The sequence below is a fragment of the Balearica regulorum genome, chromosome 6, assembly GCF_011004875.1.
Source record: "Balearica regulorum gibbericeps isolate bBalReg1 chromosome 6, bBalReg1.pri, whole genome shotgun sequence".
NCBI classification, from domain to species: Eukaryota; Metazoa; Chordata; class Aves; order Gruiformes; family Gruidae; genus Balearica; species Balearica regulorum.
The window spans coordinates 20,257,185-20,283,944 of record NC_046189.1 but is presented as its reverse complement, the minus strand read 5'-3'; the positions used below and the strand labels follow the sequence as shown (position 1 = coordinate 20,283,944).

Here is a 26,760-nt window from a genome sequence, read left to right as displayed (position 1 = left end):
TTTTTGTTGAGAATTTTCTTAGTATCCCATTTTCCAGATCATTGCATGGCCTCCCTGTAGAGCAGTGCCAGATTCTGACACAGCTAGAACTTGGAAATTCATTGCCTTTTGAAACCGCTTCAGTCACTATCTCATTCTCCATAATTTATATTAGTTGGAAACCATTTATCTGTTACTTTTCTCCCTTACCATTCATTTGCTTTTATTTTATCATTTCATTTCTTCAGGGGTGGTTCGTGCAGAGCAAAAGAATCAGACTTTTTATGATCTGGGTATCTTTGATGATGGGCCGTACGAAGTTGGTGATGAGAGCCGCCAAGATAAGAATCTAGTTCCTGTTCCAGCTAACAGTTACTTAGGTAGGAATAAGTACATACAGTAAATCCCTTGAGGCTTCTTAAACATTTGTGATCCCAGCCTGGTGCAATTATATGAACTGGGAGCAGAAAATCCTGCATTTGTGGACCCTGTGACCTGTTAAACAATTTTGGATAATTCACATCTCCCTCCACACGTATGGGCCAGTTGTAAGTTTAAGCTGGTACTCTTCTGAGGTACCTAGAAGAGCTGCTAATGTAATGAGAGATTTAAGAGCTGTGATGAGGATCTACCGAATCTGAAGGAGTGGTTATAATCATTCCAATGGTAAGTATGGTGTACAGATCTGGGGTCCTCAGTCACAAGGTCTCTGCCATGTGGTATCACAGAGTTTATCAAAATTTGAGTTCCTCGATGTAACTGTTATTCTCTCCTGGTAGTTGAGTGCAATTTTTTATTCAAGTTTTTAAAACTCCAGTGGCCTTTTTATGGGCCTTTAAAATACCATCATATAAGTAGAGTTTATATTTTGTGTGTGTGTGTTGCAGGAGGTGAGTCTCTTGCGCTTTGTGCAAGTACGAAAGCAGAAAGACATCCTTAGGCCAGCGGATGTTACTGTACACAGTGAGATATGTTAGCTGGCACAGAGAAAAGGCTACGCTTCCTTTTTAGAAAGGCCTGAAGTGTAAAGTGTAGAGAACCTTCCTGTTGTAGCACAGATTTCTGCGGTGTATCGATCCACTGCTTTTGGCACGTACAACAAATACAGTTTTGGTAACTTGAAACTGGAATTTCTGTGTGAGTGGTGCAAAGCTGAATAGATGGGAAGGGCATTGCTAATACAAAAAGTAAAAGCAAGTCAAGAAAAGGGCCAACTTAGAGCTACATATCTGTTAGAAGAAATGGAACATAAACTTCGGTTAAGTATCAGCAGTAATTACAGGGTATAAAAAAGAAAAAAAATAATCATAAGAGCTTATGCTAGAAAGACCAGCTGATAGCCTCTTCTAGTGAAATCAGAATTGGTAAGGAGAGGAGTGCTGAGGAAGTGTATTTTGCTGTGAACAGAGCAATACTGACTTTTTATCTCCTCAAGGTAAATGTTGCCTTTGATTTGTCAGAATCAAACCCACTCCCAGGAAGCCTGCTGCTCACTGGCATTGCTCTTCCCTCTGTTTAGACAGTAGACAAACATGATTATAGCTGCTTTGCTTCAATACTATTTTTTTCTCTTCAATCTTTCACTCGTGTTTACAGGTCTTCTGTTTTTGACAGCTGTATCTGATACCCATCCAGATCAGTTTGTATACAAAACATTGCCTCCCGGCATACAGGTGGACAGATCGGTGGATGTCACGATGAATAGCTACTTAGGTTTGTGACCACCTGAGGTGGCAGCATCTGGTCAGATGTAATCTCCAGACCTTTGACATGATCCTCCCCCCTCCATCCCCCCTCATCTCAAATACATTGCAAGTAAAAGCATGTAAAACCAGGGATTTAGATGAAGAGTAGCTTGCAAAGTAACATGGCTTCAGAGAAACACTGATTTTTCATGCATTCCTCCAAACCCTCTCATCTCTCCCCCAGATGGGACTCCCTGAATTTTTCTGAACCTGTCTCATTGTGCATTGCTGTAATTGAGAATTTTCATAGTAGTGGTGAAGTGTTTCAGAAGGCAGATTTCTATCTGCTGACTAGTATCTTTCTTCCTTGCAATGTGCGTAATTTTCTACTTTGGCCTTTATTGGATATGTTGGTGTATGCACTCTATTCTTTTAACTCAGCTTTTCATGGTTTTTAAAATGTATTGACTTTTATAAAGAATATATAAGACTAAATTTGTTTGAACCTGTCCTTCAGGGCTGTGTAAAAATCAAAAGGGCCAATTTCACCATTACTGTGTAAGGTGATTCTCAAATACTGTATACATCATTCCTGTAAACTACTGTGCGCCTGCAGTACGCTGTGCATGTCTGCAATGGAATGGGACTGACTTGTACTTAGGAAGTTTTAGAATGATTTTGCCAGAGGTGAAATACTCGAGCTATATTCAAGTGGTAAGGTGTAGTCATTTCTAAGCTGCTATGTTGAAAAATGGTCTTGTATTTGGTGTCCGTGGAAAGTAGATCTGAGGGAGCAATGAAATTTGTTTTGTGGGGAAATACTGAAATGTAATGTATGGAGGAGTGTGGACTTGTGAACATGCATCTGCCTGTCCAAATAGAAACAGAGAATTCCCAGTGTATCATATTCTGTTCTAGACAAAACTTTAATATACCACTTTAATATAGTAGGGGAAATTTATTTTTCCGATGACCCATACAAGCTTTTGTTTGTTTGTTTATAGTTTATTTCTTTCTCTATTAAAGGTTTCTCTTTGGACTCTGGTAAAGGAATTGTCTCCCAAGATGAGATGACTTTTGTGTCTGGTGCCCCAAGAGCCAACCACAGCGGAGCTGTTGTTCTACTGAAAAAAGAGAAAAATCAGAGAGCGCTTTCGCTCGAGCACATGTTTGAAGGAGAAGGGCTGGCCTCTTCTTTTGGCTATGATGTTGCTGTGGTGGATCTCAACAACGACGGGTATGGCCTAGGTTAACTCCTGCTGCCGGCATAATGACGCACAGCGATCCGGTTTATTTCCACTTTGGTTTGTCATGTAAGAAATACAGGGAATGCCAAATCCCATCTGCTATGGTCTCCTGGAGGAAATGGCGACCATCTTGGAGATCCAGTCAGGACACAGTCTACGTTTCTAATTATAGAAAAGAGCTTTAAAATTTAAACAACTAGTGTAAACAAAGAAAGAAGAAACAGATCTCGCACCCAAAGCAGGCCCTAGGAGATCCTTGTATGTCACAAAGGGAATATAATCAGCTTGTGGTATGGGTGGAGCTGTTGCTGCTCAGCCAGTTCAATGTACTTTTTAGTCTTTGTCCAGCAGCTCCTTGGCTAGCTGACCTTGAGACCTCCGTCTGATCTGTTATTTTCCACAGTTGTTCTGTAACAGCACTGCTTTTTTTTTTTTTTTCTTTAATTCTAAGATGGCAAGACATTGTTGTTGGAGCCCCGCAGTATTTTGACAGAAGTGGAGATATTGGCGGTGCTGTATACATCTACATTAACCGGCAAGGCAAGTGGGAAGGAGTAACGCCTATTCGCTTGAATGGAACCACTGACTCCATGTTTGGTCTTGCAGTTGAAAATGTTGGGGACGTTAACCAGGATGGATATCTGGGTGAGTGACAAATGATTCCAATAAAATTGTGACTTGTTTGGTAATGCCAGAGTTGGAACATCTTGCCCATATCATGATTGCAAGCTGCAGGAAAAACGAGCATGACTTTACATGTTGCAACTTATTTTCAACAGATATTGCAGTAGGGGCACCATATGATGGTTTTGGCAAAGTATACATTTACCATGGATCCAAGAATGGAATAAATACAAAACCAGCACAGGTAATGAAATAACCTTTACTATATATAATTAGTCTTGCACAAAAATAAAGAAATGAGAGGGCTATCCATCTTCTCCCATTCCGTTACTATTAGTGGGGTGGTGGGTATGCAGAAAAGTCACAGGACCTTTCAAAGACGGCACTGCTGACCAGAAAGGTGAGGACTTCTTGGGTTTAATACACATTCTTCTTTCTGGGACAGTCCTTTGGCACCAGTGATATGTAGAGAAGGGAAAAGGCATGTAGATGTGTAGGTTTTAGTTTTTTGAAAGAAATTTGGGGATTTGAAAAGAATTTGTTTACTCTTTCATTACTATTACTTCACTATTATTATTATTTCACTTTTTTAATAAAAAAATATTTGCGCCTTTTTATTTTTTCTTGAGGACCACTGTGTTCAGTCTACAAGGTGAAAATGGAACTTGATTACACTTCCTAGAATACTTTCTAGAATACTTTTTTATTTTCAAGCGCCAATACTGCATAAATACTATAAATAAAAATAAGCTAGGCAACATGTCTGTGCAAAACAGTCATTTCTGGTACTCACTGCTATTGCACAGTAACTTCTTGGAAGAAAAGCAAATGTTCTTGGCACTTCAGTGTCATTTACCTGAACACAGACGTCCTGTTTCGTTGTATCTCTTCTCTTTTTCTTCTCCTCCCCACCCCTGGCCATAAGACAGTGATGTTCACTTGTTACTTATTTCACTTTTGCAGCTTTTAAATGTCTGAATTCCCTCTATCTGTTTGCTCTTTAGATTCTTGATGGTGAAAAAACAGGCACCAATTTCTTTGGTTACTCTATTGCTGGAAACATGGACCTGGATAAAAATTCCTACCCCGATATTGCTGTTGGTTCCCTTTCAGATTCTGTATCTGTGTTCAGGTACATACAGAACTGTAACTAATTACACCAAGGTTTTGGTTTTATTATTTTAAAACCAAATTGCTCAGAAGTAAGAAAAAGCTGTTTGGCCTGAAGCGTATTTTTCCTTCTAGAAGTTAGAAATTCTGGGGGGAAAAAATTCAGTAAATTGCTTTGTTATTTTATTCTCCTTTTCTCACTGAGAAGCTGCCTCACTGTCAGCACCAGCTAAGAGGGTGATGAGTGTGGTACCTGCTTTGCCCTCTGGTAACTCACTTGAATGCCCGTGTCCCTTGATGGAATTAAGGGTGAGAAGTAATTCTTTTGCCTTAGAAATGAGAAGTTAACTGATGCGTTTGCTAGAGTTTTTGTTTGCTGCTGTTGCATAAATCTAACCTGCTTTATTGAAGATCAAACCAAACCAAACCCTTCTTTCATAGCTGAGGATCCAAAAGCAGTGAGGCATGTGGCCTTGCTGAGGTTGCAGGGAGGTCCGTGAAAGCTCTGAGGAAGCCCTGCAGATTGGGTCCTTGTGGATTTCTGTAGCACATGCCTTAATTAGGGGAGAGGTCACAGTCTTTTACAGACCTCTGCTTTTTTCCAGCTTAATGTAAAGTTGACTCACTAGTAATGAGCAAGAGGAGGACTGTTTCCTCATCAGAGCTGTGAAGCCTGCATCAAGTTCAAAGCTTTGGTGGTTGCTGTCAGGTCCCAAAGGAGGAGGAGCAGAAACTCCCAAAACTGGTTATCTCAATTTTGGGGATGAAAACAACTCGATCTTTCCTACATTTCCAAGGAGTTAGAGGATCTGTGTACATAATTGGCATGTTCTTAAATATGCTGAAACAGCACCCAACAAAGCAACTCATATTGCACGTGGAAGAGAACAGAGTAGGAGGAATGGAAGTTGGTTAAATTATTAAGCGTTCTGCTTACTCAAAAGGAGCTTTAAATCATTTGGTGATAAGGGCTGTACAAAAACTTTTACAAAGGTAAGAACGAAAACCTTTATGGGGACGAATGGTGAAAAGGGTGGCCCAGTTACATGTGCTAGAAAAGGAGGAGGTGCCTTCCTGGCCACCTTAAACAACCCTTAGATGCTTTGACGATAGCAGGATCAGCTCATTCATTTGTTCATGTGAGCTGTCTTTTCTTGTCCCTTCCAAAAAGGAAAAGAAAGGAAAAGTTGTCAGGCTGAATGACAGTTGCAACCTACTTGTAGAGCACTTGGGAATAAAAACATTGTTTCCCACAGCCACCCAGCCTCCATGTTAAAGCTGTTGTGAACATGAATCTGAATAAACTTCAGTACCTACAGTTGTTCACTTTGGGGTGGGAACCATCACGTTGAATTTTCTGGGTTTTATAGGTGTATAAAATGACAACCCCAACATCACATTCACGTACCTTGCACCTGTCAGGCATTTAGTACAATAGTAGTCGCGTTTGTGACTTGCTTTGCTTGGCTTTAAGTAGTTTTCTTTTGTTTCTAACCATTATCAAAGCCAAACTCTGTGTTTCTTGGGGTGTCTTTGCTGCAAGTCAGTGCAGGCATGGAGGGCATCTGCCATTCTCATGAATTATTTCATTCATCTTAACAGAAACTTTTCCTTTTTTTTTTTTTTTTACCCTTGTCCTCAAATGAAGATCTCGGCCTGTGATCAGCATTAGAAGCAGCATTACAGTACAGCCTGACAGGATTGATCTAAAGAAAAAGAACCCTGAGGACCCTAGTGAAATATGGTAAATTTAAAAAAAAATATTCTATCAGAAGCCGTGGTGTATTGAGTTTTCTGTTGTCAAAATTTGGTCAGTGATGGTGTTAAAGTGAGGGGATGCGACAGTCATGCAGGTTAAGCAAATGTATCTACATGTGATCACGTTGACTTCCTCAATTTGCTCTGACTGCTGTGCTGAAGACAAGGTGTGGAATATGTTCTGGTCATAATGGCAATTTTTGAAAATTAACATAACTTTGCTACTTAAGAGTTTTAACACTTACAAGTATCTTAACTTGAACAGCTTTCTCATGAGTAGATATGTAAGAGCAAATGCCAGAAAATATTTTTCTAATTGCTTATTAACCATTTTTTCTTAGTTTGTAATTCAGTTTAGTAAGCAGCAAATCACTGTTCTAGCATGAAAACCACAGTCCTAAGACTGATAATATCAATATAACTTCTCAGTCTGTTGGACTGTGCCTTATTAAAGTTAATATAAATTTCTTGACACTTTTTTTACAGGATGGATGTGAAAGCATGTTTTCAGTATACTGCAAACCCCAGTGATTTAAATCCAAGAATAAGTAAGTTTAGAAGATAAATATTTTTGATCTGCTTGTCATGTGGTTTTTGTTTTTTCTTTAGAGCATATCATGGAAAAATAGCACTCAAATTATAGTGACTCACCTCAGGCTGAGACTGTCAGATTTAAAATGTGACTCAATGCTAAGGTCAACCAGCTATCACACTCTCTGTATTCAGAGTAACATGTACTCAGAGTCATGCTGGTGTGTTAGGAAGTTCTCTGGATGACAGACTGAAGCTGTCTAGGTAATATAACTGCCAGGGAGCAAATGGCTGCCACACAGACCCAAACCATTTTGCCTCTCTAGGTTACTGCTGCTTTACAAAATCGTTTTTAAAGCCCATTTTATCTATCATTAGTAAGTATTATTTCTTATTGGAGACTCACCCTATAACACAGTGCTCTGTATTCATGGTTTTGTGGAAATCAGTAACTGAAATAAAAAAATCTTTGTTTTAATAGGAGCCTGGAAGACTGTGCCATAAATATAGTTAAAAATGTGAAGCATTAGTTTCTCACGTCTCTTAGCTGCTTAAGTGCTATTTGGGACAAAACGGAAATCAAGGCAGTGGAGTCAGAGTATTTATGACGTCTTGTATCTCAGCCCTCTGCTGGCTCCACAGCTGCAAATACAGCTGCTCAGGCCAGCTCTGCAGGCTGGTAAAGTAGTGGGGGTACTTTGGGACTAGGAGGATTCGAGTTAGAAGTTTCCTTTAGATCTGTGCACAGGGTACCTGGCCCTCAACTGGAGAGGGACACAACTGACAGGTGGAGAAAGTCTTGCAAAGAACTGAAAACAGTTTGTGAAGCCCAGCACTGAAACGGTCTTCTAGAATAATGCAAGATCATACCTGGAGGAATTAAAGTTCTTTTTAATAAGGCAAGGGTTCTTTTTTATAGTGACCTACTTTATTTCTTCATATAGAGATCAACTATACATTTGAAGCAGAAAACGAGAGGAGGCAGTTGGGCCTGCCGTCTAGGGTACGGTTCAAAGACCACCTGTCTGATCAGTTCACTGCAAGTACAACCCTAAGGGGGCAGAACTCAAAAGAGTGTGTGACAACCAAGCTTGTACTGCAGGTAAGGCAGAGTATGTTATTTTTATTTTATTTAGATCCAGTTGAAACAAAAGCATGCTCTGTTTTCAGCCTTATGGTACCTTTGTATATAACTTAAGTCACATGCAATATAAAGCTTCACAACTAGAAAGTGACCATAGTTAAGTAGTACCTTACTATTCCCTGCACGCATGCTGCTTCCTCCTGTGGCCTTTCTTACAAAGTATGAATAAAAGTTGTAGCCACTGTGGCATGCTCTGGAGGTCAATAGAGCTGAACTAATTTAGAATGAGAGAGGGGAAAAAAATGCCAAAAATGGAGAGCTGTTTCCAACAGAAGTAATTGTTATCAAATTTACCAGTGTGACTGCCTAGGAAAAGAATTTTAACCCACGGGTTTGGGAAGGGATGAATGGGCAGGGCAGAAAACTTGGGATGTGCTCTCTGACTTGGCTGCTACACTGGCCTTCACAGGTGGCATTGCTCCAGGAGCTGAACAAATTCTCCGTCAGTGGCTCAGCAGTCATGAGCCTCCAAGGTTGCTTTTGACCACAGCAAATTAAAGAGCTTGAACTTATGCAATAGGGAGACAGTGTGTTAATTTATTGTAGTGTGAATTTCACTTGCCTGAGTTACCATCTGTTGTTCCTAGGAATTCTTAATGGCGAGAGAAATCATCAGATTGTGAATCTGATGGAAAATGATTGGGGGGGGTGGAAAAGACAGTATGGCTAGGCTCCTTGTGTCTTGCACATTTTTAGAAAATGCTGGGTTTCTATACAGTGAGTAGTTTCAATACTGCAAAATGTAGCAGAAAAGATTTTGCTTTCCTGCTTGTTCTAAAATGTATTTCAAAAGCTACTCTTTGTGTTGTTTTTCTTTGCACTGTACACTTACTATGCCATTTAAAATATTTTAACAGGAAAAAATTAAAGATAAGCTACGCCCCATTCCAGTATCAGTCAGTGTTAAAATTGCTGGCCTGGAGTCTAGCTCACCATCCAGAAAAAAAGAGAGAGCGCTTCCGGATCTCATACCAATTCTAAATTCAAATGAATCTGAAACAAAGACCACAAAAGTAAGCCTTTGCTATCACATTTTCCACTTCAATAAATCACTGAATTTTAGACTGTAGAAAGCTAAATTATGACCAAAGGAAATAACTGGCATGGCACTGGCTTTGTAACTGCTGGCTTACATCTTATATTTTGTTATGAACTTGTTACATAATGTTCTGAACTAGATCCTGTTTCTTTTGCAACAAAAGTGAAGCTGATACAGCTGCTACGTTTTGTTTCTCTCCCCAACAAGTTTCGGAGGGAGCGTACTTTTGATTCAAAGTGGAAATCCATCGTCTCCTGCTGTGAACACTTGTCCCACGTCACAATATTACCATTCTTCCATGGTTAGGATGCTGTAACAGCATTGAGCTCTGCAGCAATGATGTAAAAGAGAGGGAACATCTTGGGTAAAACATCTCATTTCCTCAACGCTCACTGAAGAATCAGACTTAAGGATGTTTTTCCGCATTAGAAGAGTACCTCTCACTTAGAATTACCTAACTTTGCCTTTTAGTCACATTTAAAGTTTTAAATTATCAGCATCAAGTGCTATGTCTCACAAAGAAAAACTGTTTTGACAGGCAAGAAGTAAGAGGTTAAAATCTTACTCTATCCAGGAAAGGGTCTCTGAGTTCCCTGTAGGTGCTTTATGCTGTGCACGTCAGAAATCTTGTTTTAACCTAGCATCATGTGGCATGCCGTAAAAGTGCTTTGGTTTTATTTAGGTGGAGTTCTTAAAAGAAGGATGTGGAGAAGACAATGAATGTCACAGCAATCTGAAACTTCAGTACCGGTTTTGCGCTAGAGAAGGAAATGAAGACAGGTTTACTTACTTACCAATGTAAGCCCTGATTAAGGCATTGCTAAAATTCAAATTACAAGTACTTTAAAGAACTTTTAGGAGAGGGGTTCGGGAGTATCTGCCTGGCACACAGAGCCCTGTGTAGTAGTACTGACCTGTCAGGGTGATTGGGGGTGAGCTTTAGAAGAGGTGGCACAGAGTCAGATGGATACAAAGTGGCCAGGTCTGGGCTAAAAGTCAGGAAAAAAGTTTCTAACCCCTGGAGAAATGAGATTCTAAACCAGCCCTGCAGTAGTTTGTGTGTGCTACTGTTAACTATTTTTGAGATGAAATTTGACTGCGAGTATGACAACATGATGTACTACAGTCTAGTGGCCAAAGACAAGCAGTTAGAGAAGTGAACAGAGAAACCATTTCACCGTAACACGCACCTAATGCCCCACTGCATCCCTCCTCCCTGGAGGGCCACTGACATTGGAAAGGAGATGTAAAACAAACAGATGGAAGTATGCTTACTTACTGTCCACAGTCAAGTCACCTTTAGCAGTGACTGCCACAATCTGACTCAGAAGCCAAAACCATGTATACTTCACAAAAAAAAAGTAGGTCAGCAGATTTATTTAGAGAAAATGCATCACTATTAAACATGAGCCAGATGCAAGTGCTGGTTCAGAAATACTGTAAACTCTTGAGTACTTGAGGGGTATGTCACTTTGCTTTATCTTGTTAACAGCTGGCCACTGCCAGAGACAAAATGCTGGTTGGGGGAAAAAACCTATGACCATTTATGTGTTTATGGTCTTACAGTAATTCTTCCTGAATAGAGGGAATTATATTTTGGTAAACCATAGTAAGAAGCAAACTTTCCTATGCATTTGTTTTCCTAATGCACACAACCCTGTGCACTGTTTCTATAGTGAAAATGGCATGCCGGTGCTTGTTCTGAAGGATCAGAAAGATATTGCCCTGGAAATAACAGTGACAAACAATCCATCTGATGCAAAAAATCCACAAAAAGATGGTGAAGATGCATATGAAGCTAAACTAATTGCAACTTTTCCAGACAGTCTGACATATTCTGCATTCAGGGAGATGAGGGCTTATCCTGTAAGTATTTTTAAGAGAAAAGATACTCACATTTTTAAGTATTTTCAGCATATTTTTACTTTTAAATGTATTCTGTTTACTCAGGAAAAACAACTAACATGCGGTGCTAACCAAAATGGTTCTCAAGCAGAGTGTGAACTTGGAAATCCTTTCAAAAGAAATTCCAATGTAAGTTGCACCTGTTTTACTCAAGTTGTAAAATCTGATTTCTGACTGCTGTCATCCAAAGTTTTTGTGTGTCATAACTGGAAATTTGATTGGGATCTGTCTTTTTAACTCTAGAACTTGATGAAATATTTTAATATATTTCATAATTGATGAATTTATTGATGCATATATTAATATATTTAATTAAGTTTTTACATATTTCCTGGATGTTCTTTCTTGGCTAGGTAACCTTTTATCTGATCTTGAGTACCACTAAAGTTAATGTTGATACAACAGACTTGGACATTAATCTGAAGTTGGAAACGTAAGTTTTCTTTGCGCGTGTGCTACATTTTTATATACAGTTGTAAACATTCTGAGTTAATTTTTTGATTCACTAAAGCAACTTAATAGTAAAGTGAAAACCACTAAATTTGTAAAATAAACAGCATTGTTTCCTTTTCATTGTAGAACAAGCACTCAAGTTAATTCGACTCCAATTACAGCTAGTGCTAAAGTGGTTCTTGAATTGCTTTTATCACTGACAGGGTAAGTGTTGATAGGATAACACATGGTGGGGGGCTGGGGACGACATTTAGCTGCAGACTTCATTAAAATCTGATTCTTCTCCTTCCCCACCCTCACCTGAACAGAGTCGCTAAGCCTTCTCAGGTGTATTTTGGAGGTAACATTGTTGGTGAGAGTGCTATGAAATCTGAAGATCATATTGGAAACCTCATAGAGTATGAATTCAGAGTGAGTAATTTAGATTAATGCCAACAGCTGCTTTTCATAAACTGAACAGCTTCTCTCTTTATGCATATAAATACTTCGAGAAGTTGCTGGATTTAAAATTGGCTTTTCTTGTCCCAACATCCTGACTTCCTGATTAGAATGTGCAGTCTGCCTGCAGACTAGAGCTTCTTTAGGCCTTGATGTTTTGCAGTTGTATTTTGAGGAGGTGGCCCGCGGCTGGCTGTACACTGTTTTCCCAGAGCACGTTCAGTTGTACAGCATAGAACTCTGTGCTCAACCCCAGAACCCTAACTGCGGCACGCCCAGGTATTAGCTGGTGTGCACAGTGAGTATCAGTACTTCATGCAGGATTGAGCAGGCACAAGACACTGTGGGAGCCACTTTGTGTGGGTCTATTTCACTCTTTTGGTCTTCTGCCTAATTAACAAATCAAGGAAAAGACTGAGAGAGATGATTTTTGTTCTGTAAAAATCGTGGTTTATCAGCAAGAGCATTGCTTTTTCTACATTGTTAGTGCAAGCCCCGCTGTCTTTGTATGTGGTAGTTTGTCAGGATTAAAGACCATCTCTGTCAATGCTTTGCTTCCTTCTGTACCTGCATGCGTGTATTAAAGTCGAAGCAGTTCGAGTATCTGTTTTAAACTTGCTATCATGAACAGGAACACTAAGAAAGGAAAAAATAAGTTGGGAAACAACTTAGATGAGAGCAAGAGCTGGTTATCTTTCTGTGTCAGAGTTCCTCATAAACTTGCAATTTGCCTCAGTTATGTAACTGAACGAGTTGTTAATGCTCAACTGGAGTTGTTGTTGTTTTACATGTTGATTATTTTTAGAAATCTATTTTCAGCTTAAAGTTCATATTAGGGAATTTTAATCCTTATATGTATAAACCTGTATTTACTTGCTACCCAGGTGTGCTAGTTTTAGTATATGCTTTGTCTTATACTCTGTTTCAACTGTCTTTGGCTTTTAAATTTCCTGTTAGCTGCATGCTTAAAACTTGCCCCAGTCAATAACACTTTGAATCAAGAAGAAAATCCCTTTAAAAAGTATTTATCAGTTTACAAAATGTTTTTGTTAACAGGTAACTAACTTGGGCAGACCACTGAAAACATTTGGTACCGCTTCCCTGGACATCCAGTGGCCGAAAGAAATTAGTAATGGCAAATGGCTGCTTTATTTGATGAAAATAGATTCTGAAGGCTTGGAAAAAGTCTCCTGTCAACCCGAGAATGAAATCAATAGTTTGCATGTTGCGGTATGTTACTGTCTTCTGTTCCTGCATTAGTACACCATGAAAGCACTGCAGCATGTGATAGCAGGGCGTAAGAGCTTGCCTCCAGAAGGGTTGTGTTGTGTTTTTTTTTTTTTCCTTCAGCAGCTCACAAGCACAATATGTGAACAGTGTATCAAGGGTTAAGATTAATTAGAGACTTCATAACAACTAATGAGGATAACATGCTAAAGGATAGATGCTGTGTCATGGTGACTGTTTTTGCAGTGCGCACTGTTGTCATATGCTTTTACAGGATGAAATTGCTGTTTGCTTTAACAAATTTCATCAGCATTATTGGTATCTGATCAAGTTCTTACACAGAAAACAATAAACAGTAAACATCCCTCCAGCCTGGGCAGGGGGATTCCATGTAATTTTTTAAAGAGAAAGGGCTTGCACTTAGATTTACTTATTTGCAACAAGTATGATAAAAATAATTTCTCAAGCAGGAGTTTCATAGCCCTTCGTTGTGCCTATCTAGCAAGATTTTTTTTTTTCCTAAACCCTTAGCCTTTGTTTTAATAACTTTTTTTCATATAATCCTTAAGATCATTTGGGAGGAGTTTTGATTTTCACCATTAAAACTGCATGCACATAAACCCATTCTTGTCCGATCACTAACAGTAGTTCATAAAACTTTTCATGAGTGTAATTAGTAGACAATTCAAAAAAATGGACCTACCGATCTTAGCACAATCCTATTTTTTTAGCATACTAACATTAATACCTTTTATGTAGAACAAAAACGGAAATAGCATTGAAAGGTTTATAAATCTAACCCCCCCCCCGACCTATTAAAGAAAGTAGTCAGTTGAGCTTTCTTCAGGTAATCTCAGATTCTAGTAATTTTCCTGACTCTACTATTAGCAAAAAATGTAGATAAGTAGGGATATATAATATGATGTCACTCATCTGCTGATCTTAGAACAAGAAACCACTCACTGAACTTGTTTCTCTGCTTGTATGGGGTCAGAATTAAGGGAATGAAAAGATACTTATGCTAAACTACTAAAACTCTTCTTAGTCTTTGGGTTTTTTTTTTCTTTTAGGAATCCCATAACTCACGAAGGAAGCGTGAGGTTGCAGAGAAGCAGATTACGGAGAGCAAGACATTTTCTTTATTCTCAGAAAGAAAATACAAGACCTTGGTAAGTATATTGCACCAACTGTATCCTTGTCAGATACCTCCCCCTGCACTCGTAAGAGGGCTTTTCTGAGTTTGGCAGGGTGAAAGAAGGTATCTCTCCTCTTCGTTTTTATCTTAAATCCAAGTATTGATGCTTTTAAAATTTTACCATTTAGATTATCTACTGATAAGAGAGAAATAGGAAAAAAATTCTGCATAGTTATATTTACATTAAAATAAACAGGTTATATATAGCATCTTCATTGTATTCTTCTATTGCTGTCAGTACAAACAAATTTTGGTTCTTGCACATAAATAATATAAACCAATTTTTAATTGGGGGGGTGTGTTTGAACAATTTGTGAGGATGCATCTTTATTTACACGTAGAAATTTGTAATTGCAGGACTGCAATGTAAATGCACGCTGTGTGGACATAAAATGTCCCCTGAAGGGTTTAGACAGCAAGGCATCTATTGTGCTGCGCTCCAGATTGTGGAACAGCACTTTCTTAGAAGTAAGTCCTTTACCTGCCATTTTGGGAAAGTCAGAGTTCTTTCCTGCTCTGTGTCTAATGTCCGTATTTTATTTTGTAACAGGAGTACTCCAAAATGAACTACCTGGATGTTCTTGTTAGGGCTTCAATCAGTGTTCCTGCTGCAGCCAAGAATGTTAAACTCACAAATGAAGTTGCTCAGGTAGGTCCAACATTTAATGCTAACCATATGTTGTGGTTGTGATGTTTCCAGCTTATCTTAAAGACTGGGGAAAAAAAATAAACCTTTTGAAAACAAAAGTAGCTAGAAGTTTAGCTATTTAACTGAGTTTTGAATTACTGGATCATTTTTACCTTCAGTATGGTAGTGAATTTTTCCAACCTGATTAAAATGATACCAGCAGGAACTTTTTCTTCAAAAACACTTCGTAGATGAGAGAGACAAGACATCTTATCAGAAAAGCGATAAGACTCCATAAATTTCAGCTTTATATTAAACATGGATGCTTTGAAATGCTCTTTCCATCTTCACGTTTTATTTCCTTTAGGTGCGTGTTACGGTGTTTCCTGCAAAACCAGTAGCACTTTACACAGGAGTTCCGTGGTGGATCATCGCGGTGGCTATTTTTGCTGGAATACTGATGCTTGCTCTGTTGGTATTCTTACTATGGAAGGTGAGTTTTTATTCATACGGTTATTTTACATTTCCTGGTCTAGAACTGACAAGACAGCAAACTAATTAAGCAAATGATTCAGTATTGTGGTTTGTATTTGGGACTTAAAATAGAGCAAACCCATATATTACCTTTTTCAGTTTCTCAGTTTTGCAACATTGGGAATGAAAATGGTTACAGGGGAAGACTTGTTTTGAAATTTTTCTGTTTCTACATCCTCAAAAGGAAGTATTTTGAGCTCTGGGCAAAACTTGAGACAAATGTTCAGAGACGGTAGTTACTTTGGTGTGGATGGATACAGCTAATTGGGATTTCTGCAGTCAGGTGTGAAACTTCATGTGAACTATCTACAAATGTTTTAGAAGAGCTTTGTTCTGCTCACATTAGACATACCATTAAACTGATAGCAGATGAAAATAACCAAAAGGTACAGAAATAATACATAGCCCGGTGTGTTGGTGAATTTCTTTTATCTTAGAAACCCTAGAGGAGTAAATAAGTGTGTGTATAACAGTAAGTTAACAATTTACTTATTAAATTGTAATAAGCTAAAGCAGCACCTATTTTTCTAACTACCTATTTTTACAATTAATTGTGGTTCCAAGTGTAACAGGGCAGTCCTTTTATTCTTAGTTTTTACAGGCATAGTCAGTGTTTGCTGTTGCAGGATAGCAGAAGGTTATTAGGAAAGAAGAGGTGAAGAGGAATATCCTCTGTCATGTACCTTCTTCTGGAGAAACTCCAGAAATTGCCTTTGCTGAGGAGCTACTATTTGCTGCAGGTTATTTCTTACAGGATAGTTCCAACTTCCTTGTTTTCTAATAAATGCCCAGCCCCTCCTGCAAATCTTCCTGATGGATTAATATTTTGGGTGGGCCATTAGGTTTTAACTACTAGCATTTTACTGCACATGAAAACATACACGTGGATGCACAGCATGAAATGCTCCTTTTGATGATAAATGCTGTGCTATGATAGGAAGGACAAATGTGGTACTTCAGGGACAGTTACATGATCTGTTTAAGACAAATGCTTGTGTTGTACAGGTCAGAGCAGTACTCATTTTTGTCCTGCTCTGTTTTTGTCTGTCCTGTGCACTAGTCCACAAACAGGTTTCTGTATAGACTTCCTTCTGCTCTTCACAGCCAGCTTTAATTGCTATGAAAATACTTTATAGTAGCTTTTCTTAAAAAAAAAAAAAAAGTTGCAAATTTATCACCATGCCTCTAAAATAATATTCTTTACCTCACGTTATTCTGTTATTTTACAGATTGAGTTAGTCCAAGAAGTTCTCAGATCTAGAAACAGCTGAGTCAGTTTTTTTTTTTTTTTTTTCCAGGCCAGTGAAGGGATAATGGGAAGATAGTTCAGAGTTAATTTTAGTTAGTTTTAATAGGTTTGACTTCTTCCAGTCCACAGAAATTGACTAAATACCTTGCTTCCTTGTAGTGTGGTTTCTTCAAGAGAAATAAGAAAGATCATTACGATGCCACATATCACAAGGCTGAGATCCATGCTCAGCCATCTGATAAAGAGAGGCTTACTTCTGATGCATAGTATTGATCTACTTCTGTAATTGGTAATTGATGATATTTTTTAATTTCTAGCTGTGGCACGTGCTGTGGTTGCGGTGGCTAACTATGAAGCTTTTACTGCATATGTTCTATTAACTTTTGGATTTCAAACTATTGTACTTGCTTGCTCATTCTGTCAATAGATTCTCAGCTTTTGGCACATGGGAACAAACATGGGTGTGTATCTTGGTCTAAAAAGCTTTTTGTTTATTTCTTTAGAAAACACCTTGATCTGTTGCAATGGGTTTTAGTCTTTTATGTTTTAACAATACAACAAAACTTTCAGTTTTTAAGCTCGAGAGATGGTAATCAACACTGCAGAGTTAAGATTTAAAGCTAAGACTATGTGTTTGTTGACAATAGATAAACTTGCTTTACTAACCTTTAGTGCATGCTAAAAGATACACGTTGCTTATAATGAAAGGGGTTGTCATAATGAGAATTTAATTCCTGTGGAAACACCTGTTTTCCTTCAATTCTAAGGTACACTTTTCTAGGAACACACTTTCCTCTGCTGAAGCTACTAGATGCATGATGATTTATGCTTCTAGCAACCTTTATTCAACTTAAGATATTACATGCATGTACATTATATTAATAAGTGATGCTTGAGATTGGGGGGGGGATTATTAACTAAAATATGTCAAAACAATATTTAATGAAATCTTGACTAAGAGATGGGTGAAGATTTGGTCTGTGCCTGGATGTAATTTTTAAAAAATTCAGTTCAATTCTAATATTTTTTTTGAAATCCAAACAAAACAAAACCCACATTCTCCCAAATACTATGAGCAAAGCCCTGCCACTTTAATCTTTTTTTTTTCCCCCCCTAGCAGTACCTAATGCCAGGCGGATGGCACAATATCTCTTAACCTTAATCTTGACATCAGTGACCCATAAGCTTGTAAAGTTGAGTGTCTACCCATCATCATCTTTGTAACACTGTGGCCATAACTCCATTTCATTTTGAAAATTAATTTCAGTCCATACCTCAATAGTTAAAATCAGTTTTTACAGTGGCTTTGGAAGAAATTGCAGGGCACAAATAAGCTGTACTAGATTTCATCTAGAGAGACTTGTGTCGTGGCACATTACAAAATTTTCAAGTTTTGTCTGTTTTTTTGTCCTATGGCAAACTAAAGATGACTCATGTTCCAATACTGCAATGCATGTAGTTCGTTCAGATGACTATAGTTGAGATGGTGCTTTGAAATACAAGACCCTAGTATAACTTTTCTTGAAGGCCCTGGAAATCTTTCTGTACATTTTTAAAGGTAAATCCTGTCACCATACAGGAAGATACTGAAGTATGTTCCTACCTTTGATTCAGGAGAAGCAAGCTTTCCTGAACTGTATCTACTTCTTTGTGTAGCATTAAATTCTCTCATGATATGAATGAATAGCTTTATAAAGAAGACTTACAAGACTAGCAAAACAAATTTGGAAAGTTAGTGCAGGCAGTATTTTTAAGGTATTAGGTGCCTGGATTGTCAGACTATGCCATTTGTCTTCAACTGCTGCTGGAACAACTACTGTAGACCTGCTAGCTCACATTTTTACAGCTACATATGCTACATTTTTGGCCTACATATTTTTGTTTTCAATTTTCTTACCTGTATGTCTGTGCAAAGGAAGAACTTACTGCCTCTGTAATTGTAGTACCTTGGCAGCGACTTAATCCTAACTTACTATTTTTCTTCTCCACCCCAGTGTGGGTTCTTCCAGCGTTCTAGGTACGAAGACAGTGTCCCCCAATATCATGCTGTAAGAATTCGAAAAGAAGAGCGACATATCAAAGATGGGAAATGCGAAGACCTTGAGACAAAACAGTGGTTCACAAAATGGAATGAAAATGAAAGTTACTCTTAGGGAAAAATTCTTTTAATTCACAAAGTTCAGATAGAGGTGAATCTTTTCACGAATGGAATACGGATGGAGTTAGACCTATGAACACTATGGACAGTCACCATTTGATTGTAGATATTACTGCTTATATCGAGGCTTTTGTTTGCACAGTTAAAATTGCTTCTACAGACTTTATTTGCATTATTTAATTGCCAGACTGCCTCTTTTCCCCTTCAAATCTAACTCACACTTTAGAAGATACTGTGCTGATTTGGGGTCTTTTCTGCAAAATACGCAAAACCACTACAGAGGCCTTTTCCTGTGATCCTAACCTTCTTCCTAGGTATGCAAGGAATGCATGGTTAAGATCAAGACAGGTTCTCCACCCTTCCCGCAATGCATAGTCCATTATAAACAGTGTCCTTAACACACTTCGTTCAAGTATAATCTAAAGACCTGCAAATCTAGTGATAAACTTTACCTGCTGCAGTAGTTAGGGCTTAACAAAAAGCATCACCTTAAATTACATGTGCAATAGGGTTTGGTTTTTTTTAAAGATCAGATTGTGTGATTCTTGCTCACAACAAATATACACAGGTTTTTTTTTGAGAGAGAGGCTTGAATATTAGATGTACTTTTTGTATATATATTTTAGTCATTTTTGTATTTATTTTTGTTATAAATTGTTGTCTTTGACTGTTAGGCCAAAGACTTAACTGAACCTTCAAATCCACTGTGTTTTTGAACTTCAGATTGTGAGACCTGAGGCTTTCACTGCATTTTAATAAATCACTGAAGGTGCCAATGCTTTCTGAAAATGTAAATACTTACTCTAGTGATATGTATGGGGGCTTTTTTTTCCTGATACTTGTAACCTCATGTAATAGGAATTATCAGGTCTTGTAATATGATTTGTATATTACTTCAGACTATTTAATGATTCGGACACCAAGCAGAAGTAGGGTTTTTAGATCCAGTTTTACACTTACTGCAAGAAGTGAGAGTTTCTCTGGAAACAGCTTCCCAGCTTCATAAGGACTTCCTGTTTGGCAAAAGGCATTGACTACTGCAACTGTTATATAGCACTTGAAGGAGGCTATAAATGCCTAACTTACCTTAACTACGAAGGATCTCCGCTGATCCATGGTGAGACTACTGAATTGTCTTGAATACCTGAATGTTGATAAAAGAAGAATTACAATGTTGTATGCTTATCAGTAATCTAGTTATTTTAACATAGCTGATAAAAACTATTTAAAGAGTTGACTTTTTTTAACCCATGTTCTAAAGTGTTGGTACTATTTAAGAATGAAGATTTTGTTCACAATTGTTTATTCCATGTGAAACAAAATTCTGCTTGAAAAGTATGCATGTTAATTGCTGGTAATTTGAACTATGCAAAAACCTCTTGGTACTTTTTCCCCTCATAGGGTAAAAACCTGCTAGGAGGGCAGTTGTCAAGTGTCTTACTTTTACTAACTTTGAACATACCTTCTTGGAAGGTGTGGTCACCTAAAAAGTTATCATCATAGAAAGTGCATCAATTTAATAGACTACTCTTCTTCCCGCTAAATAATCTCAGTATGTTGTGACCCTGATTTTATGAACACTTACACACGTATTTAGCTGTTACCCAGTTTTTGAGCATTTGAAATTCTAGCTTATTTGCCAAAAGGCTTAGAAGCCAGGCTAAGCTTAATGAATAGCCTTGGATTTAAAAGCAGATTGTAGCCCTCGCCTAAGAACATGAATGTCTTGGCAGTGTTGAACTGAAAGTTCTTGAAAAATAAGTCATGTCACTGGTATACTTTTATCTCAAACGTTTTTTATACCAGCTAGCAATGCTACATCATTCCATGATTAGAAATTACCTGTGGATATTTGTATAGAAGTGTGAAATAAATTTTTTTTAATTAAATGTTGTTTTAGTAATAGTGATTTCTTATCATAGTTAACTGAGGTAGCCATAGCTAAATTCACTAGAAGAGTAAGCTGAAAGTTGCAAACTTCAACAAATTGTCTCATTTTCAATATTGTCATAACTCTCACTGCCCTCCCCTGTGCAAAGGGGCAGATAAGGCAGCTGCAGGAGATAACACACAATCTCACACTCACAGGCTCTCTGCTGCTTGCTGCAGCTTCCAGCATTGGAAGAATCAGGCAGGGAGTCTGACAGAGCAGGCTCTGGCAAAGCACCCAGTGTTGGCCTCCATGGGGAGAGCTACCCTCTCCCTCCACACTTCACTCATGCTGCTCTGGGCACCTTCAATGAACACACTCTTCTAAAGCTCCTCTGCCAGGCATGTGTCTCTGTAATTAGGGGAGATGGATGCACCCCCCCAAAACTAGTGAAGGACTTCACGTACCTATCTGTATTTTACATGACTGCAGGGTACAGCTTCAACTCCATGCAAAAACAACAGCAGAAAAGCCAAAAAGATGTAGGGAAAAAAACCCACAACAGAAAAACCCTTCGGTTTATCTCCATTTTTAAGATGTTAATCCCCACCGGATGCTTTTCTCTCCTTTGCTGGAAGGAAAGGCCTTTTGATGCAACTAAGCCTGAAGATGAGAGTTAGCTGGATATGTGTTGCAGCCAAGAAACTTCTAGGACTAGAACCAGAAGATGCTGCTAGATCTTTCAGAGCATGTCAGAGATGTGGACTCAACCTGCTTTTATCAAACAATTATTCTCATTTACATAACTATACCCACAAACATTTGTCTACCACAAGACAAAAATAGGGACCAGGATAACAGTTAAGCAGTTGATCATAGGAAGTGCATATAGTACAAATATATTAGGTTTTATATATGCTCATATATGCTATACACATATAGTACTAGCTGTAGTATACACTATATACACAGTACAGGACTATATGTAACTGTGTATAGTATACATGTATATATAAAACATAATGTATTTGCTAAATATAACACGCACAAACACACACTATATAATATACACACACACACACTCTACAGCCTAAGGTACATAAATAGAATGCTAGTAAACTGCAATGCCCTCACATATGTTTAACTGTCACAGTGCAGAAGACATATTTTATGAGAAACACTTTCAATATAAGCAATGATTGCAGCATAGTTTCAATAACCATGTGTACAGAAACAAGTTCTAGGTGGAAGAAGAGACAGAATAGGGTGTTGGGATGCAAGTATCAGGAATTGGCACATAAGGTGAAGGAAAGCATTTGAAAGCAACACTAAAATTCCAATCCCTGTTTGGAGCACCCATGTTACAATGTTAACTGTCACTGCAGCAGCGTGTCTCAACTAAAAGACCACACAGACGCAGAAAGCTGCTTAAGTGCAAACTGAAATAACTTCTCCCAGAGCAGAGTAGGTGAGAGTGTCAGCAGCTCGTTTGCAAAACCCAGGAGAACAAACTGTGATGAAGCCACCAGGCACTTGCAGCCAGTGCTCTGAGCCAGACAAGGCACATGGACGTGCTTTGGCTGGCTTGCCAGACCACACACCCATGTGTGACAACAAGAATGCGAGCCCTCTATTTCCCTGTGGTGGTTGTATAAGCAATAGTTTCACTTTTTGTCCGAGTCCTCAGACATCCTTAAATGTCCATTTTCTTTCCCAGGCCCTGGATTCATAATTAATACTACACACCTTTTAGAACCTCATAAGCCTTGCTGGAGGCCTAACCATGATTCCCATGAGAAAAAAAACACAACTCCTTACCCTGAGACACTGCCACAGAAATTGGCCTTAATCCCCAGCCAGGGTATGATACTGCCACTGTACAGAGGTGGGGACTTGCAGTTTGTGTTTTCCATACTGAAAGACAGACCCATTTCCTCCTCCTCTTCTAGCTCTGCAAAATGGTTGTTTGCAAGCAGCACCTTTTCAGGGCCGTACCTGGGTCAAAGATCCTAGAAGACAGAGGCAGAGAACTAAGTTTTTAACAGAGGCATCCTTGCTGCTGCTTACCTAACTAGCACTGAACAACATATACCCCCCCAACCATTGATATACAGGGCTAAGTATTTATTTCTTCTTATCTCTCAATCTCAGTGTCTTCAGGGGATAGGGGAGGAAGGGACAGGAAAATCAAATACTTTTGCCAGGAGCACATGAAATAATGCAACTGAACTGCTAAGTTGATTAAAATAAGAGTTTGCAGGATATCGCTTGGTTTCTTGAAGTGGTGGGGGCCAACAGTTCATGTTTCAGAGCTGAGAAGCAGAGCATTGCCAGCCAGCTTATGAGACAGCCTGTGACTGATTCCGGCCTAGCAAGGAGGAATAACATAAAAATAGCCATCCTAGACTAGACCACAGATCCACCTGAATCAACATCTCACCCCTGACAATGGCCAGTAGCTAAGCAGCATGAGAGTGATGCTTTGCTATTCCTGTTCCCACAAAAAGTTTGTGCTCAGTTCCAGTAGCTATGTAGTATATCTTTTCCTATGGAAGAAAAAGCCATCCATGATAATCAATTATAAAATGTCTCCAAGTACCTTTTGATCTTGTGTCACAAAGTTGTACATGGCAAAAATTCACAAACTCCGAAGTTTAATTATACACTGCATAAAAATAAATAAGCCCATCTCTATGTCCTTCTTGAACCTACTACAATTTTATAACTCATGTGGAAACCCTTCCATATTTTTTGATCAACTTTGTTGCTATTTCTTATTTCTATTCCTGTAAAACAGAGACCAAAGCCACATCAAACCAATGTAACCCTAAGAAGATTTTCTAGCTTAGCAAAAAGCAGATGAACTTACTGACAAAAACCTAAGAACAATGACAAGCCTTTGTGCAGAGAAAGTACACAAGCTGAAGAGACACATGAATAGATGGGAGCAGATGACCACGCAGGCATCTAAGCAAAGCATACAAACCACTGGAAGAAAGGAAAGATATATTCTACAGATACCCGTACCTGGCAACTTAAGGTTTTTTTCTTAATCTATGATGCCCCTATTCAAGAACAGTGACTTCCAGTAAAGGGTTATTTGTTCCATCACCTTAACAAACGAAGAACTCTTTCTGTGGAACACCCTGCAAGAATGCTATGCTTCCAATTATCTTACTACCTTAAATGCCATGTTAAATTTTGAATTGAAAACAAAAATGAAAATGTAATTGCTTAAGTTAAAACTAAATGCTCTGTTTTCAATTATCTTGAAGATTGGTTTGTTCTGTCCCATTTAAATTATGCATCCAGATGTATTATAATTTCAGGAACACCAATAAGCAGGAATATGAGTAGAAAAATGCCAAAGGACAAAAAAAATTAATGTATTTCTCCTTTTTGGTTTGCATACGAATTTACAGAAATTTGCACATCAGAACTCCAGGAGATCAGAGTAAGTCCACAGAAGATCATAAATGAGAGAAACAGATTTTAAACACTGATTGGGGGGGGGGAGAGAATTCAAAATATTTTTCAATATTTTAACAGATCTTGTTTACATCAATCAGTATCTGATCAATAGTTTAAACAAGACCAAGAAAACACTTTTAAGTAAACAGAGAGGGTTTGTTCTGCTCTGAACACAGCGCTTAAAGAATTATCCACAATTCTTTAACCATAGTTACTTCTGTGACTGCATCCTGCATGATTTTTCCCTGAGATAAGTGCTCACTGTTTACATTATTGAGAACATGTTCTAGCTTACAAAGTGCAATGATTTATTTAGCCTCTGACTGCCTTTGCCACATTTTCTGGCTGGGGACAGCTGTCCAAAGATAACTTTAGGCAGTAGGCCAGTTTTTAAGGCATGCCTGCAAGTTGAAACATCAGGCATCAAGACAGTAACACACAGGCATAAAAGATGAAGCCAATCCACAGTCACCATAAGAAATTGCAACAATTTACAAATACCCAACCTACTGCTTGTAGGCACTGCTTTAATCTAGTGCTGGCTCACAACCAAGAGGCCATTATAAAATGGTTTTAAGCACAGCAATTCATAAAAAGGAGTCCCAAACTACTACAAACTTCAGTAGCACAGCTACTATTTGCTGCTTCTGAGGCTGGCCTACAAGCAGCAATAAAGCAAAACCTGTCTAACTTGCAGAGACAGACGAGTTGTTAGTTCACTCCATTAGCCACCACTCCTTGGCCAGAGCAGAACAAGCCATTCATTTTTGGGCACAAGATGGAGGTACAGTATGATTATAAACCAGATGAAGCAGTCTAATCCTGAACTATTGCTTCATTCTCACATATTATTGGTGTGACTTACTGCTCAGAAAATTGCCTTGATGCAGACTGAATACATGCTTTCTGTATTTCAATGCAACATGAAAAAAAAAAGTTCCCTTAATTCGTTATGGTATCTTCATCTCTCTAATGGGAGGCTCCAAGCAATCCAACAAAGCACTGAACACATTAATGTGATAGAAATAGCAAAACAATTCCTACCCTAGCAGAGGCCATTGGATATCCATCCCTGCTGTCAGGTTATGCACAAGGCAGGAGTACAAGGCATGTTTAAAAGATACCAAGAAATATTTAAGAGTTGATTTCATAAGACAAATTTATGGGGCAAATACAAGTATCCACACTAAAAGAATCAAATTATATAGGGCCAGATCCTCTATTGTACTGTATTGTACACAATTTTGAATTTCAGGATTCAATATCTACACTGCAGTAAGTTTATCAGAAATGCTTATAATGACTCTTAACTGCCTTTTTTGTTGTTCTTGTTAATGTTCTGGATGTTTCTACCCAAGTAGAATAAGAAACTACTAACTACCTCTGTTCAGTAGCTCACACGCTGCATTAGTCGGTAAAGTGATTTAGTGTGACATGCGGCCCAAGTACTTTCTAACCAATAAAGGCACGTATTGTGTTAAATGTTATGTCGATCAGGAGTATATCTGTAAAGACAGAAGCCCTATTTTTCCTCTGTATTTTTTTCTTTTTTTCCTGATAGTTGAAACAGGTTATCCCTCCCCTCGTTTTTCTCATTTGCACGCTGTAACACAGCGCAGGGAGCAAAGGGCTGCAAGAGGCCGTAGTGCCCCTTCCCGCACCATCACGCAGCTAAGCAGACTCAAGGCACGCTCGTAAGACGACACACGGCTGTTTAAAACCCTCAGGTGAGGCTCCGCCCTCACGCCGGCCGGCAGCGGTACGAATGAAGCCGGTGCTTTTCTGGGTTTCTGCGGGTAACCGACGCCGGGAGCCGAGTCCCCGCTGCGACCCAGGCGCCCTCGCCACCCACAGGGCTCCGCCCGCCGGGCCCGGATCGCGGCGAGGGGAAGCGGCAGCACCGCTGAGCGCGCTGTTTACCGAAGGGGCCAACGTCTCAGATAACCCTTCCGCAACTGAGTGCCGGCACTTGATGCCTGGGCACCTTTCGGCCTCGCTAAGGAAGCGCTCACGCCCCCCGCCGCAGGGCCCCAGCGGTCCCGGCCACCGCCGCCCGCCCCCTCACACCGCCCGCCCCTCCGCCGGGGGGTCGCTGGCCCCAGTCCCCTCACGGCTTCCCGCCTTGGGGGCTGGTAAGCACCCCGCAGCCCTTCCCCGGGAAGGCGGCGACGCCCGCCCCCGTGAGTAACACCACCGTACCTGTCCGAGTCCGGGCTCCTTCGGGAAGTCAGCGCCGCCTTCTCCGGGCGGACAGCCAAGGCACCGGGGCAGCAGCCTCAGGAACCACGACCCTGCCCGCGGGGGCCGGGCCGCTCCGGGGGCGCCCCCCCACCCGCTCGCTCGGAGCCGCCTTCTCCTCCGCCCCGTCGCCGCTGCGTGGGGCTGGGCCGGGAGGAGACACCCACCCCTTCGAGCACCTCCTCCCGGCCGTGCGGCGGAGGAGGCCGCGGCCTGGGCAGGGGCCGGGGGAGCTGGCGTGGCGGGAAATGGCGGCCGGGCCGGGTTAAGCCGAGCT

At 39.6% G+C, this 26,760-nt stretch overlaps 1 protein-coding gene and 1 long non-coding RNA gene across 16 annotated transcripts in view; one reads left to right on the top strand and one right to left on the bottom strand.

Annotated features, from left to right (window-relative positions):
* ITGA6 (integrin subunit alpha 6) overlaps positions 1–20,793 on the top strand; it is a 45,552-nt gene extending 24,759 nt beyond the window's left edge. The window contains exons 5-26 of one of the 3 annotated variants that reach the window (XM_075756653.1): positions 228–359; positions 1,576–1,692; positions 2,691–2,901; positions 3,363–3,556; positions 3,691–3,779; positions 4,540–4,667; positions 6,294–6,389; positions 6,890–6,951; positions 7,879–8,036; positions 8,936–9,091; positions 9,800–9,915; positions 10,794–10,983; positions 11,068–11,151; positions 11,376–11,455; positions 11,602–11,679; positions 11,784–11,886; positions 12,970–13,143; positions 14,211–14,309; positions 14,693–14,803; positions 14,886–14,984; positions 15,331–15,456; positions 18,741–20,793. In XM_075756653.1, coding sequence (XP_075612768.1) covers positions 228–359; positions 1,576–1,692; positions 2,691–2,901; positions 3,363–3,556; positions 3,691–3,779; positions 4,540–4,667; positions 6,294–6,389; positions 6,890–6,951; positions 7,879–8,036; positions 8,936–9,091; positions 9,800–9,915; positions 10,794–10,983; positions 11,068–11,151; positions 11,376–11,455; positions 11,602–11,679; positions 11,784–11,886; positions 12,970–13,143; positions 14,211–14,309; positions 14,693–14,803; positions 14,886–14,984; positions 15,331–15,456; positions 18,741–18,899 — 2,762 coding nt within the window. In that variant the 3' untranslated portion in view covers positions 18,900–20,793. Of the gene's footprint in view, positions 1–227; positions 360–1,575; positions 1,693–2,690; positions 2,902–3,362; positions 3,557–3,690; positions 3,780–4,539; positions 4,668–6,293; positions 6,390–6,889; positions 6,952–7,878; positions 8,037–8,935; positions 9,092–9,799; positions 9,916–10,793; positions 10,984–11,067; positions 11,152–11,375; positions 11,456–11,601; positions 11,680–11,783; positions 11,887–12,969; positions 13,144–14,210; positions 14,310–14,692; positions 14,804–14,885; positions 14,985–15,330; positions 15,457–16,905; positions 17,036–18,740 lie in introns of all 3 variants that reach the window. The other 2 variants (XM_075756652.1, XM_075756651.1) reach the window with 2 other exon arrangements.
* Positions 2,570–26,567, bottom strand: LOC142602355 (uncharacterized). 13 transcript variants are annotated; one of them, XR_012836093.1, is made up of 9 exons: positions 26,445–26,541; positions 23,215–23,320; positions 19,991–20,048; positions 18,644–18,792; positions 15,137–15,349; positions 14,817–15,048; positions 9,342–9,445; positions 7,341–7,386; positions 2,570–3,640 (listed from the first exon to the last, which is right to left on the bottom strand). It is a non-coding gene; the product is annotated as an uncharacterized LOC142602355 (long non-coding RNA). The 13 variants fall into 13 exon arrangements; XR_012836092.1 differs by lacking the exon at positions 9,342–9,445; XR_012836094.1 differs by lacking the exons at positions 2,570–3,640; positions 9,342–9,445 and adding an exon at positions 3,779–4,180.
* Positions 26,568–26,760: the final 193 nt, after the last annotated feature.